The sequence below is a fragment of the Delphinapterus leucas genome, chromosome 10 (assembly GCF_059928025.1).
Source record: "Delphinapterus leucas isolate spDelLeu-1000000601 "Yukka" chromosome 10, BTC_Dleu_Yukka2, whole genome shotgun sequence".
Lineage (NCBI taxonomy): Eukaryota > Metazoa > Chordata > Mammalia > Artiodactyla > Monodontidae > Delphinapterus > Delphinapterus leucas.
Genome location: NC_143138.1, coordinates 103,494,794 through 103,510,201, shown reverse-complemented (window position 1 = coordinate 103,510,201; position 15,408 = coordinate 103,494,794). Strand labels below are relative to the sequence as shown.

General features: G+C 41.7%; 1 protein-coding gene across 1 annotated transcript in view; it reads left to right on the top strand.

Moving 5' to 3' along the window:
* Window positions 1-2,969: 2,969 nt before the first annotated feature.
* KBTBD12 (kelch repeat and BTB domain containing 12) overlaps window positions 2,970-15,408 on the top strand; it is a 44,338-nt gene continuing 31,899 nt past the window's right edge. The window contains exons 1-3 of the mRNA XM_022562567.3: window positions 2,970-4,111; window positions 8,534-8,804; window positions 10,890-11,040. Of these exons, the coding sequence (XP_022418275.1) occupies window positions 3,042-4,111; window positions 8,534-8,804; window positions 10,890-11,040 (1,492 nt within the window). The 5' untranslated portion in view covers window positions 2,970-3,041. The remainder of the gene's footprint in view (window positions 4,112-8,533; window positions 8,805-10,889; window positions 11,041-15,408) is intronic.

Below are 15,408 nucleotides of genomic sequence, written 5' to 3'. Positions count from 1 at the left end.
TGTTTTATATCACCCATGAGCAAGAGTGAATTTTATCATTTTAAATGGCTTTTTAAAATCAGAAGGTGTGAAAGTGTATGGATTCAAGTCTCAGTATCCGTAAAACAAATTTTTTGGCACAGAGTGATGCTCATTTGTTTATGTATCATGTATGGCTGCTTCTGCATGGCAACGGCAGAGCTGAATTGTGAAGGCAGGAACCCTACAAAGCCTGAGATATTTTCTCTCTGGCCCTACTTTGGTGCTTGCTCTAGAGGGAGTGATTAAGAGTGCAGACTTTGGAGTCAGATGGAACTGGGCTCAAAACTCAGTTCGTGTGCTTGTAAAATGGTGTAGCCATTTAATGAGAAGAGGTAAACTCAGAAGAGCTGACTTAGGTAATTTTGCCTTCTATCAAGGAGAAACGAGCACAATTAGAAGTTTCTACAGTTCTTTTACTTGACAGTGTGATAACAGAGAATACAAGAATACACCTAAAGTGAAACTTTATACAATATCTAACTGCAGTTACCGTAAGCAACCTTGTCTCAGTATTTTTGCACATGCCACTTACACTAGTGAGGACTCCTGAGTGCCAGGACCAGCACTCCCAACTCAAACTGGCTTAAACAATGAAGGGGATGGTCTCTCTCAAAACTGAAAAACACAGATATAAGGCATGTTTCAAGCTCCACTGCTCTGAAATCTCTGCCTTCTTTCCTGTACCGGCTTTGTCCTCATGCTGGCTACGGGGACACGGCTGTAGCGGATCCAGACCTCTCATCTTTGTAACACGTGGACACCCCCAACCAGTGAACCAGAGACTGAGCTTCACTCCAATCGGGCCAATCTCAGGTCTCCCACCAGCCCCTGAACCAGTCTCAGTGGTAAGAAGAACGGGAGTCAGTCCCACCCCAGTGGCACCAAGGAAAGGCAGGCTGAATGTGGGGAGAAAGCCAACATTGTCCACTATAGACTTGTGTATAAGATATTACCTATAACGTTTATCGAGAAAACCAGTCCATAACGTACTAGGTATTTCATTTTTAATCTCTCTTTGAAACTAATGCCACTTACGTTTTCATTAAACTAGCCCTATGCCAAAAAGTTCAACGAGGGTAGCTTGGTTCCTGCCTTAAAGATACAAAACCCTAGGTTGTGGTCCTAATATTTGGGTCTCCGGCATCCGGTTTCTTTCCAGCAAAAGCAAGAACTAATGAGTCTGAACTATCTGCATTGTGTTAGATCACGTGATCCAACCTGGACGCTGCCCTTGGCCTTCTAGCATTGTGGGTACTGGCACCCTTTGAGGGCTTCTTGTATATCAGTACAAATGGAATAGAAATTTTAAAATATTTATTGCCTTATAAGAAAGCTTTTACCGTTTTTTAGTTTGAAGTAACAGCTGTCATCTATAAAGTTGATTGATGTGTTTGTGTAAAGAAGCCTACATAATATGATTTGGGCTAGTCAAAATGTGTTGTAGGAGAATTTAGAAATATAATCACCTCTTAATTACCCATAATTGGATTCTCTTTGTAAAAATCTAAAACAAGTAAAGCGAAAAAGCAAACGTTCACTTTTAACCTGCAAACCCTTGCATAGAAAGTCTTAGGTTCTTATTGAAATAAAACTGAGCCATTAACGCCAGAAAATCCGGCGAGGAGGCTTTTATTTCTAGTTCAAGTATACGGATTCCAAGACTGGCTACTTGTTATGATTCCACACCCTGCAGCACAGCGATTTTTAGGTCTTACAGTTGCCATTATATAATTAAACATTCCTATCATACTTAACATTTGTTTCCTGAAATGAACTTTAATTCAACACTGGAAAAGTGCCAAGTCTCATTGAGACATATGAGATTTCTAACCCTTTACAGGATCACAGAAATTGAGAAGATTTATAAGCTTCACGGCTGACAGATTTTGCTTTCACAGTGTTGAAATTATCACCTCCCTGCCTTTCCGAGCTCCTCGTGCTGACTTTTCTACCATCGAGGTTTATTCTAGCTGCGTGGGACTTACAGCCGCATTAGACCTGGACAGGGTGACAGAGATTGAGATCTGCTCCTCCCGTTAAGGCTTCTGGCTCTAGGAGTGTTCTTTAAATCAAAAGAGCTAATTAGCTTCCTTGAAACATCCTGTTTGCAGTTCCCTGGGGAAGGGGAAGCTGAGACAACCAGCTTAAAGAGATTTTTAATTAGACTAGTGCTTTTCCAGGCAAGAAGTGATTCCACCTCTGCCTCTGTGAGACAGGGAAGAGAGAGAAGCCAAGCAGGAGGGGCAGAGAAACGGGAGGACTTTTGTGTGTTTTCTAAGATTAGGATGATTTACTTGTAAGTTTCAAGTATTGTGAATTCTCACATCAGCACGTATTTGGTTGCGCTTTCCAAAGCACTGTTTTGAATTATTTGCCACATAGCAAAGTTTGAGCAGAATTTCAGTGGACTTTTTTTTCAGCCAGCCTACAAGACCCCCTCCCTTGTGATTTTTCAGACTGGTGCTGATAGCACTTGGGTGCATTTTGGGGGACGGTGCACATAACCTTTTCGGTGATGTTGCACCTCCTCAGAGAGGATGCTTCCTAATGCCTCTGTATCCTCCATCTGTGGGTCAGCTGAATTTGGTAACTGGAAGGGGAAATGCGAAAGGTGCTCATCTTATCCCTTTTCTCTTCGTTCACCTTGGGAGGGAGGACTTTCCAGCCTCCGCTAGAAAAATCTCTGCCGCCAATTAGGAAAATACTGTTAGTGGTTAATAATTTCCTGTTTTTAATTTTACAATCAACGACGCTATTTTTAGATACCAAAGTAGTTGTCTTAATGTTAAACTACTCTGCTTGGAATGAATAATATTTACTTATAAATACTTCTTAGAACTAATGCTGCATATTTAAATTACAGAAAATTTTTGTTTTAGAAGAAAACTCCCTCTTTTCTTTCCTTCAGGAATGTTACATGACATCTCTGTTGCTTGCTGAGTAATCAGACATGTAAACAGGACCTCAAGAATCAAGCTACATTTAAAGAAGACTTACTTAGAAACACTGGAGAGCACACCATGGAGTGCAAGACTGAGGGAAAAGAAAAATACCAACACAGCTTGAATTTACTGAATAAAATTAAGAACATGAAAGAACTAGCAGAGATGATTGATGTTGTACTCATCGCAGAAGGGGAGAAATTCCCTTGCCACAGGCTGGTCCTGGCTGCATTTAGTCCTTATTTCAAAGCGATGTTTACCTGTGGACTACTTGAGTGTACTCAGAGGGAAGTCGTACTTTATGACATCACAGCAGAAAGTGTGTCGGTGATATTAAACTATATGTACCATGCAGCTTTGGAGATCAGTAATGCCAATGTACAGACTGTGGCTATGGCCGCCTATTTTATGCAGATGGAGGAAGTCTTCAGTGTGTGTCAGAAGTATATGATGGACCATATGGATGCCTCGAACTGTTTGGGTATCTATCATTTTGCAAAGCAGATTGGAGCTGAGGATTTAGCTGATCAATCGAAGAAGTATTTATATCAGCACTTTGCTGAGGTGAGCTTACATGAAGAGATACTAGAAATTGAAGTGCACCAATTTCTGACGCTTATTAAATCAGATGACCTGAACATATCCAGAGAGGAGAGCATTCTGGACCTAGTTCTGAGATGGGTAAATCATAACCGAGAACTGCGCACAGAGCATCTTGTGGAACTTCTGAAGCAAGTTAGGTTGCAACTGGTAAATCCTTCTTTTTTAAGACAAGCCCTGAAAAGGAACACAATGCTTCTGTGTGATGCAAATTGCATTGACATCATTCAAAACGCATTCAAAGCCATCAAGACCCCTCAACAGCACTCTCTCAATCTCCGTTATGGCATGGAGACTACCAGTCTTTTGCTGTGCATTGGCACCAATTCTTCAGGAATCAGGTCGAGACACAGGAACTACGGAGATGCCAGTTTTTGCTATGATCCTGCATTGCGCAAGACCTATTTCATCTCCTCTCCCAAGTATGGGGAGGGTTTAGGCACTGTGTGTACTGGTGTTGTCATGGAAAACAACACTATCATTGTGGCTGGAGAAGCAAGTGCCTCTAAACTCTCCAGACAAAAGAGCAAGAATGTTGAAATCTACAGGTTTGTATCTAGCCATATACTTGTAACTTTGTTTCAATTATCTTGCTTTGACATTAGCAGCCGAAGTACTTCTGAGTGATCACATCTTAAATTACGTGTGGTCAGAATTACCCTGTAATCACGTATTTTACATAGATGTAAAATTCATAATGAAATCATCCACATTTTAAAATTATTTTTCTCTCCCTTTCATTATTAAGAACATATAGTTGAATTTGCATAAGTTAAATGTATATACTTTATGATTCCTTTGTATATTTTCACTCTTAGCTTTCACTATTCATATGCTATAATTGCTTTGTTTTTGAAGAGCTGAATATAACTTTTAACAAGAAGAAAAGTTTATTAACACTGACGCCTTTGAACTGACTTTTATTAGTTCACACTTCAGAGTAATAATTTTTCTTCTTGACCAAAAAAGTACTATTTATCTGTCAGTTTTCATTCTGTACTTTTTTTAAAAAATTTATTTACTTTTGGCTGTGTTGGGTCTTCATTGCTGCACGCAGGCTTTCTCTACTCGTGGCGAGCGGGGGGCTCTTCATTGCGGTGTGTGGGCTTCTCATTGCGGTGGCTTCTCTTTGTTGCAGAGCATTGGCTCTAGGCATGCAGGCTTCAGTAGTTGTAGCACGTGGGCTCAGCAGCTGTGGCTCGCAGGCTCTAGAGCGCAGGCTCAGTAGTTGTGGCGCTCGGGCTTAGTTGCTCCACAGCATGTGAGATCTTCCCGGACCAAGGCTTGAACCCGTGTCCCCTGCATTGACAGGCAGGTTCTTAACCACCGCGCCACCAGGGAAGTCCTTCATTCTGTACCCTTAATGAGTGGGTCTTTGCTAAACCTCTAATAGTGTAAAATGTTTGTAGCCTAAGAATTCTTCAACCCTAGAACTGTAAGAGGAACAGGAGTACCTGCTAAGAAGTAGTGTATGTCTAGGTGTTGTGTGTGAGGACAGAAAGATTTGTTTCCTGTTACTCAGCAAGAATTCAACCCTTAAATCTACCTGGGTGAATAAGAATTGTACATGTAGGTCCTTGAGCTCTCCTTGCACTCCCTCCCCTCTCTGGGCCCTCGTAGCACGGTTTCTCAGACTTTTCAGTCGGTAAGTGATTCTCGACAGCAAAGTGGGGACAGAGAAGGAATGAGAGGTCTGCTATTTTCCTGTCATCTCTCCTCACTGCGGTACCTGCTTCAGGCTCTCGGCCCGTCCCGCTGTCACCTTCACACGTTGAGGAAGTGTCCCTTCTTCCCAGCAGTGGGGGCGGGAACACAAGCGCTGGATAGTGACTGGCCCTCTGCCTGTGGTGACAGAGCTGTCACTGAGCAGCAACAGGTACAGGCCCTCAGGTGCTTGTGGGAAAGGGGGCATGGTTCTCCTGGGACGGATCCTCTGGGTCCCTGACATTTGTTTCCTACTTGCTCTTGGCTGGGTGCCCTTCTTTTCACCTTAGAGCCTCCTGTACAAGAACCTCAGGTTCTTTAGATACCTATTTTCTTCCTCTTAAAGGTAGTGCAGGGCTTCCCTGGTGGCGCAGTGGTTAAGAATACACCTGCCAATGCAGAGCACATGGGTTTGAGCCCTGGTCCGGGAAGATCCCACATGCCACGGAGCAACTAAGCCTGTGCACCACAACTACTGAGCCTGAGCTCTAGAGCCCGCAAGCCACAACTACTGAAGCCCGCGCGCCTAGAGTTCGTGCTCTGCAGCAAGGGAAGCCGCCGCAATGAGAAGCCCACGCACCGCCATGAAGAGTAGCCCCCGCTTGCCGCAACTAGAGAAAGCCCGTGTGCAGCAATGAAGACCCAATGCAGCCAAAAATAAAATTAATAAATAAACTTTAAAAAATAAAATAAAGGTAGTCCACAATTCTGCCATCAGAGTTAATTGTTAACAAACGTCCAACCCTCTCAAAGTGTGTGTTTTCATCCTTGAAAGTCTTTCCTCTTAACTGTTTTTGAATGCCTGCTTCCCTTTTTATGCGTGTGTCTAACTACACACCCCGCGTTTCCTTTCCTCCCTGTCTTGAACGCATGCCAGTTCCCATCACCAACAGCTCTTCCACGTTGGTCAGAATTAGGGTAAAACTATCAGTTGAGCTTCTCACTTCTCGCAATAGTGAAACTGTCAGCAAGGCAAATAGATTATCAGAAGCCCTGCCTGAGGCTTACGCGAGACTCCAGTGCTGTCTGCATAGTTAAGGTCTGACAGTACCACCCGAGGTCACTGTCTTTGGTCCACTCCTGCCACATCATCTCTGCTCCTTACCCCAATTACCTTTGCCAAGACGCTTTTCAGCGTGCCTCTACTCTGTAGTTTACACATTTCCATGCAGATATATTTCTTTTTGACTTAAAAGAGGAAGTAGATTAGCATTATAGCAGGTTGTTTCTTTTTTAAAAAAATACACCTTTCCACCTCTGTTAACTCTCTCTCGTACTTTGGTAGACAAACAGCTGAGGATGTAAGTGTTGTCTTTAAACTGTCAACCTCTGTGAACACTGAATGCTTTTGCCACTATTATTTTCTTCTTTATGTCATATCGAAATAATAAGTTTTATAGTTTCATCTGGGCATTTTCTCTCCCCATTTTTAATTCAAAATGTTAACACAAAAATCCAATTAGCAAGTTGTCCAGCAAACATGTACTTCCCATCCTTCGTGGGATTTATTTTGTTCTTGGCCTATTTTCTTAAACCGTGCCTCAGAAAACCAAAACCCAATTTTTAGTTCTATTTATATATTCATTGTCTTTGCTCTAGTAGCCCCCACCTGTAGACACCTAATTCTCCCTTCCCCTCTAAAATCCAGAACAATTAAAAATAGTGGTGAAAATATCACCTGTGCTGCTAGGGACTTTGGTTTCCTACCTAGAATTACATAGAAGACAGCTATGATGAGGTTTGATAAATGTGTGCATTCAGTCTGTGACAAGGCAGACATGCCTGCAGGAAAAAAGCACCATCTTCCAACTTCCCTGTCCAGCCTGAAGGAAAACGGTGTCTCTGGGGAAGAACGTAACAGTCGGCCTAGAACAATGGGGAAAACTTCTGTAATAGATTAACTGTCACATGTTTGATGCAAAATTTGTTTCCAAACAACAAATTTTTTTTCTTATTTTCCATATTTATTCTGGTTTTTGTTTTTAGTTTTGAATTCCAATTATACTTTCTGGATTTTCTAGGACAGAAATAATTTCACATATTTTATCCCACTGTCCCCATGGGTACTTTTGTCCTCCTTAGACTATGTGTCTCGATCATGATTCGAGAAAATAGACTTGCCATTGTCAAGAGGCAAGACAGAAGATGGGCACAGACTCATCCACTTGGTGACCATGTAATGCTACACACACACACACACACACACACACACGCACACACTCAGATAATTACTTAATGTGTTGGACTCTAGGAGGTGTTGAGAGACCACATCACCTAGTGTCCCTGCTCTTCTCCCCAAGACTCTTCTCAGACCAACATAATTATTCGTGGTAGAAATTACTGAAATTACCATACCTAGTAGATTAACACAGTTGAGAAATGCCCAGCAGACACCTACAGGTGGGTTTTTATACAGTAGCATGCTCTTGACTCTGTTCTAAGCCAGTTAGAACCACAAGAACAATCCTTAAAATTCTATATATCCTGCATCATCCCATTAGAAATCTGAATTTAAATATTTCCAGATTTTCTGCTCTAAACGCATTTCTTTAATGTAGTATTAAAATGAAACTTCTAGTCAACAGAATAAGACATTTTTATGTTTATTTTTACATATTCTCTTTTAGCAAATGATTTGCTGAAAGACTTTGCTATTTTTAGTAATTTATTTATTTTATTTTGGCTGTGTTGAGTCTTCGTTTCTGTGAGACAGCTTTCTCTAGCTGTGGCAAGCGGGGGCCACTCCCCATCGCGGTGCGTGGGCCTCTCACCATCGCGGCCTCTCGTTGCAGAGCACAGGCTCCGGACGCGCAGGCTCAGCAGCTGTGGCTCACGGGCTCAGTTGCTCCGCAGCATGTGGGATCCTCCCAGACCAGGGCTCGAACCCGTGTCCCCTGCATTAGCAGGCAGACTCTCAACCACTGCGCCACCAGGGAAGCCCAAGACTTTCCTATTTTTAATTTTCTTTCCCAGAATTAGGAAATGAAGGCTAGTCCCTGGATAATCTATACTTTTTCAATATATTGTTTTTTTCTAAAATTCTCTAGGTGGGTGTGGTTGACTGTTTCTGTGTACATTATATTTTTGTTCAACATTTCTTTTCCCCAAAAAACACAAACCTGTATCACTATCTTAATGGTTTTTTCTTCTCCAATTAGAAGAACCAAATCATATCGTTTTTCGTTGGAAAAGAAACAAGTGTGTTTTTTTGGCAAGTTGTTTTTATATTAAATCTAATTCTGGGTTCTCTCTCTGTTAACTTACAGGTATCATGATAGAGGAAACCAGTTTTGGGAAAAGTTATGCACAACAGAATTTCGAGAGCTCTACGCTCTGGGCACCATCCATAACGACCTCTATGTTATAGGAGGACAGATGAAAATTAAAAACCAGTATCTTATTACAAACTGTGTTGATAAGTACTCTGTAGAAAGGGACACTTGGAAAAGGGTGTCCCCCCTTCCACTACAGTTGGCGTGTCATGCTGTAGTAACAGTGAATAATAAACTTTACGTGATTGGAGGCTGGACCCCTCAGGTTAAGAAATTTCCTGTGTACCTAACTGGCATGGCTGTGCTGAGTCTGGCCGCTCTGTTGAAAAATGTTGTAGTTGTTGAATACTAAAAGAGTATGACTCACATTTCGGTAAAATGCCTTTTATGTTATAGAATATTAAATGGAAGATTTTAAAGTGTTAAAGCAGCTTAGGAGAATGAATTTTAAAGTGTTATTCATAGGCATGACTTCATTCAGTATTTGTGCTGTGTTCTTCATAACCCTTCCCATCCTTGCTGACTATGAAGGATGCTTATGCTGAGGGGTTATCTGTAAGGGGCATCTAAGTAGGAGGCAAAGAAGCTGGATCCTCATCCCACTTCTCTCTGCTTTACAGCTGTATGACCTGAGGCAAGGAATTCTTAGGTCTTTTTCATATTAAAGTTCTTACTCTAAGTGGGAAACCAGAATGTTCATCCTGTGATGGCACAACCATTTCCACAAAAGTATACTGCAATTTTAACCTCCTCATGTCTTTGCTGGGCATCAGCAGATAGAGAAACCAGAGACTGTCTTGAAGCCCAGAGAAGGGATGCAAGACAGGATGGAGAAGTCAGTGGAGTGGGACCACAGTGGCCCTTTCTCTTCTCTTTGGTGTCCCTCCGAGCGCCTTGGGGCTCTCACAGAAGTTTCACTCCAGCTGCCTTCTGCCCTGGCCAACCAGTCTTTCTAATAAAGATTAATCTTACCAGCTCATTTTCTGTCCCCATGACATAAACTAATTTTATTTTAGCCTATGTGATTTCTTCTTTCGCCAGATTCACTTCATGATAAAACTGGTGCTTTTTAAATCATTTCATAAGCTTAAATTTTGCCTTTTATGGTATATCATACTTGTTTTAATAACAAACGTCACATTTAATACATTTTAAAATTCATGCTATGTATCAAAAAGTAGCTTAGATTTAATCACAGTTAGTAGCTGAAACCTGACAAATTATTTGTAATAAAGCTTTTTCAGAACTATTCATTTACATAGTTAATTTTGCATGATATGCTCCAAAGAAAAGCTTTTCTTTGCCTTTTTCCACTAAAGCAAATATTAAATACTTAAATTAGAAGGAAAGTTAAAACAATAAAGTCAGTATTTCCTAATTTATAATGTCTTCAAACACGTCAGTATTTACTGCATAACGAAAGCTTTTGCTAGTCTGTACCGAATACAATACATTAAATTGCAAGAAAGCATGGGGTAGTGATTGCACTACAGTGATTATAACCCTGAGCTAAAACTAACTGCATACAACCTTCATAAGTATGGAAATTATTTCTCTGTTGAACACCTCCATCCAAAACAAAAAGCAAAAGACACTTAAGCATCTTTAGCTTGAAGTCATAGAAGGTCCTAACACATTGTAGACAAAAAATATTACTTCACCTCAAGTTCAGGAGTAGGAAAAGCTACATACATCTGTGTGTATTCAACTTCTACTTTCCCTAGTCATTAAAAAAATATATGTAGATATATATATACGTACATAAAATAAATACATAAAAATAATTGCAAATAATTTCTATTGATCCATGTATCTTTAAAATTAAATTCAGACCACTCCTATATTATGGTATAAAAATACTCTCATTACTAAAACACTCAAATGTTTTTGTAATTTTGTTCCACTTGGATTAGAAAAATATTATAAAGAAAAATGCTTTATAAATTATTAAAATTAGTTTCTCACAAATATTATTTAATCCGCCACTATAAAGCTTGGTAAAATAAAATTATACTTTAAATACTATTCAAAAAAGCTTGGTTTCGTTTTTAAGGCTTTGCAGTGCTTCATTTTTTTAAAAAAATGCTGTATGTATTGCCTCACTGCTCATATCACAGATTGTTTGCTATAACCCAACACCTTAGCCCCATTATCGTAGAATATAAATTCCTCCGATACTGACAGTGTACTTATATCCCCAAGTCATGGGATTTGGTGTGTTTGTGAGTATGACTCACTACGGTTAACCTCATTTATCTCCTTGGCTGTCTGCTTTGATTAATTGCATTCAGGTACTCACGAAGATCTCTAAGTCGTACGTTATTATACTGGCTGTCATAATTTCACACAGATGGATCTTCCTGATGAAGAACCTGATCGATTAAGCAACAAGCTGCTGAAGTATGACCCCAGCCAAGATCAATGGACAGAGCAGGCACCCATGAAGTACTCAAAGTACCGATTCAGCACAGCTGTGGTCAACAGTGAGATTTATGTTCTGGGTAAGAAGAAGCTAAAAGAGTGTAACTCCTTTTATTTTTCTCAGCAGTTTGCCTCAGTGAAAATGAAATATTCTCCCTTCCTCTTGCATTTCAGTTCAACTATATACACAACTAGCCCCCAATTCTCTTTTGTTTCTTAATTTCTAGAGCACAGTCAGATAAGATTAAATGAAAGTCCATTGACTTGTTGAAAGCAAAGTTATTTTTATCAAATTTTTAAGTCCCTTGGAATGCAAGAACAGTAGTGATACATCCTTCTATACCCACCAAGTAAAATATGGTGAAAAGGCAGTAAGCCTTTGGCTGCCTTCAGCCAATGAAACGTGGGCTTTTGCAACCAACTGATTCTCTGTACTAACAGAAGAGAAAGGCAGCAGACGTAAGACGATGCCACAGACACCAGTCCTCTTTGTGTTGCCTCACCCACCAAACTTCTACAGAGGTTATTAAGTAATTTTTTACCCGAATGCATTTTTTTCTTTTCTCTGGCATGAATATGTGTGGTCCTGCACCCCCCACTAGGGACTGGTGAAAGACTGGTTTGTTCCCACTAATGTGGGTTAAAGTGACTCTGAACATCCTCTGTGTCTCCGCACCCTTCCCACTCCTTCTATTAAGTCCTTTGCTCGTCTAATCCCCGTCCCGCTCCCTAACGTCACCCTCTGTCACCTCGCTTCCCACCCCTCCATCACCTTCCCATGAGTATGGGAAGAAAGAGGCTGAGACAGGAGGCTGAGTGGACTGGTAAAATGATGGCGATGTCAATTCTTTATTTCGTCCCATCTGCATTGATGCCTAACTGGCAAAAACAACACGGGAAAGATGCTGGGTAACAAAAAGATGGCCAAAAAAAGAAATATGGGCTGAAAGCAAACCAAGCACTTGAGCAGCATTTTTTTTTTTTAAACTAAAGGGAAGCCGTTATCTCTTGGCTGCCTGCACAGCGTGAAGCAAAGTAATTAACGCACTCAAACATTAATAGTTCTATGATTTTAAGAACATTATGCAACGTAATTTATGACTGCCTCAGTTATGAGGCTCACCTGTGATTATAAGTGAGTTTTTCCTCTGGGTATATATTCGTTACTTTCATTATAACCTTACGCAGTGTCATAGGCCCAGTAGAGATAACATCTAAACTAGGATCGATTACGAGGGATGGAGGTATAACTCAGGAGTGAAGGGCTGATCCACTTATTATATTAAAGTTGGAGGCAGTCAAAAGTGGGAAAAATGATGTGTCAATTGAAGCAAAATGAGATTTCCCCCACTGTGGAGCCACAACTAGGCTCAACGTGGAATACAACTGATAGTGTCATCTTTTTGTAAACTGCCTGGAAAGGACACCCAAGACACCCTTTGGAGCTCACGCTTCACAGCATGAACAAACGTCCACTGAGTGAATGGAAGGGAGTAGATTTTAAAGGACCTGTAAGATGTGGGTAAGAGAAATAGAGGAAAGAGTGTGCTCCAAGAAAGGAGGCGCTGGGGAAGGGTGGGGAGTACAGTAGAAAGAAAGGCAGAAGCAGAGGTTTGGAGGTGAGAAGGAGATGCTAGGAGTAGAGGATGCGAGAAGGATGAGTGAATGAGCCCACAAGAGCAGGGACGGGTGGGGCTGAGAGTTGGACACGTGCATGGGAGCAGCTTACAGCGGCTGGTGGATGAAGAATTAGGAGAACAAGAGGGAGCAGTGAGAAAGTGCACAGAAACATGATGAGAGAATGCCTGAGGAAGGTTGCCAAGGTCAGGATATAAGGAACGCGTCAAAGGTGAGAAGAAAATGTCAGTAGGGACATCAGTTAGAAAGTCTTTTGCAGCAGCATCAAATATAGTTTCTGGATATTCAGGGCTGGGGACCAGATTCACAGTCTCTCAAATAGTTTTACCATCTTGGCAGATTCAATCCAAAAGGTTCCAGTTTCCCAACGTTTGCTACTTAACTCCCAAGTATTTGTATAAGCTTTTAAATGGAATGAATTTCAGTTGTTTAGGTATTTTTGTGGTACACTTAGTTCAGATTTAATTGTTCATTGCAAATATAATTGGAATGTGGGCAAATATCATACAGAGCCCTAAAACCTTCTCGATGACTCACACAGGTACCATGCACTCATGTGTTAACTGTCTTAGCAAAAGCCCTGTCTGCTTTTGGGAATCTCTATGTGTCCCACTGTGATTGGAGTCACTGCCAACTAGTACAGCAATGAGCCCTCTCCCTAATACCTGTGCTGGATTTAATTCCTTATGATCTCCTAGATAGTCTACAGGCCACCCCAAAAGAGCAATCACGGAAATCTCCTTCACCATGGAGGGAGCAGGACCAAGGGGGGAGGGCACCAGACCCTGACTCCATCATTTACTACCTGGTATGGCCCTAGTCTAGTAAATCTTTTTTTTTTGGGGGGGGGGGGGTAATATCAAAATTTGACTGCCTGCCTCTTAGAGATATGATTAAATAAAATAATGTATGTAAAATCCCTACAATACAAGTATTCAGATGTTATAACTAAAGTTCTTTGAGCCCTTCGTGTTACAGACACTTCGCTTAATTCTTTACATCAAAAATTTCATTTAATGGTCATAAAAAACTGAAAGTATTAACTCTCTCTGTATGGCCGACTAGATATCTAGACTGATCCTCCCACTGAAAATACCAAAAAAAGTTAGGTGAAACATGTTTAAAACCCCCTGAACTAAGAACTGTTATGGCAGTAAACACTCAGTGGGCCAGAATCTAAGTGAAAGCAGGAGACTTCTAGCAATGGAGAAGTGAGAAGGGAGACATCCCCTCCCCAAAAAGCAACTATAAAGACAGATAAATTTGTCAAAAACAACAATTTCAGATCTCTGGAAATCAACCAAAGATAAACAACAATTTGAGAAGAGCTTAATTTCTCGAAACTGCTGAACTTGAAGTCAGTCTTCAGGCAGCCTGTGACATCCTGGCCTGAGACTGCCCAGACTTGCAGCCCAGAGCATTCAGCGTGGTAGTTCTACTGGAGTGGGACTAGCTGTGAATCCTAGCAGCTTTGTTTGCCAAAGGGGTCTGATATGTTTGGGAGCAGAGGGTGGAAAACCCACACTCAGAGTGGCAAATGGAAAAAGCCTGCAGCTCTCCTAAGCTTGAGCTTTTAGTCCTGGTTGGGACAGCAGCAGATAGGAAAACTAGCTGGAAATGTAACAGAGATCTTCTAGGGAAATCCTAGAATAAGAGCAGATTTGAGAAGTCTGAAGAAAGAATCTGTGAATTTGAAATAGATCAATAGAAATTATATAATCTGAAGAAAAGAGGGGGAAAAACTTGAAGAAAAATTAGCAGAGCCTCAGAGACATATGGAATAACATGAAAGCTACCAATATAGGTATAATGGGCATCCTGAAAGGAGAGAGGGAAAGGGGCAGGAAATCTCTTTTCAACTGAATATTTGTCAAAAACTTCTCAAACTTGATGAAGAAACATTAATCTACAGTTCCAAGAAGCTCATCAAATCCCAAGTAAGATAACGTCACAGAGATCCTCACCATAACACATCATAGACAAAATACTGAAAGACAGAAAATCCTTTTTTTTTAATTAATTAATGAATTTATGTTTGTCTGCATTGGGTCTTTGTTGCTGCGCACAGGCCTTCTCTAGTTGTGGCGAACGGGGGCTACTCTTTTTTGTGGTATGCAGGCCTCTCACTGTTGTGGCCTCTCCCGTTGCGGAGCACAGGCTCCGGACGCGCAGGCTCAGCGGCCATGGCTCACGGGCCCAGCCGCTCCGCGGCACGTGGGATCTTCCCAGACCGGGGCACGAACCCGTGTCCCCTGCATCGGCAGGCAGACTCTCAACCACTGCGCCACCAGGGAAGCCTCGGGGGCTATTCTTTGTTGAGTTGTGCAGGCTTCTCATTGTGGTGGCTTCTCTTGTTGTGGAGCACGGACTCTAGGCGTACGGGCTTCAGTAGCTGTGGCTCGCAGGCTCTAGAGCGCAGGCTCAGTAGTTGTGGTGCATGGGCTCAGTTGCTTCACGGCATGTGGAACCTTCTTGGACCAGGGATCAAACCCATGTCCCCTGCATTGGCAGGCGGATTCTTAACCACTGTGCCACCAGGGAAGTCCCCAGAAAATTCTTAAAAGCAAGAAAAGAATGACGTCACATAGAGGGGAACAACAATACGCTCAGCCAGTGACTTATCAGAAATAGTGGGGGCAAGAAGGCAGTAGAGGGCTTCCCTGGTGGCACAGTGGTTAAGAATTCGCCTGCCAATGCAGAGCACACGGGTTCGAGCCCTGGTCCGGGAAGATCCCACACCCTGCAGAGCAATGAAGCCCATGCGCCACAACTACTGAGCCTGCGCTCCAGAGCCCGTGAGCCACAGCTAC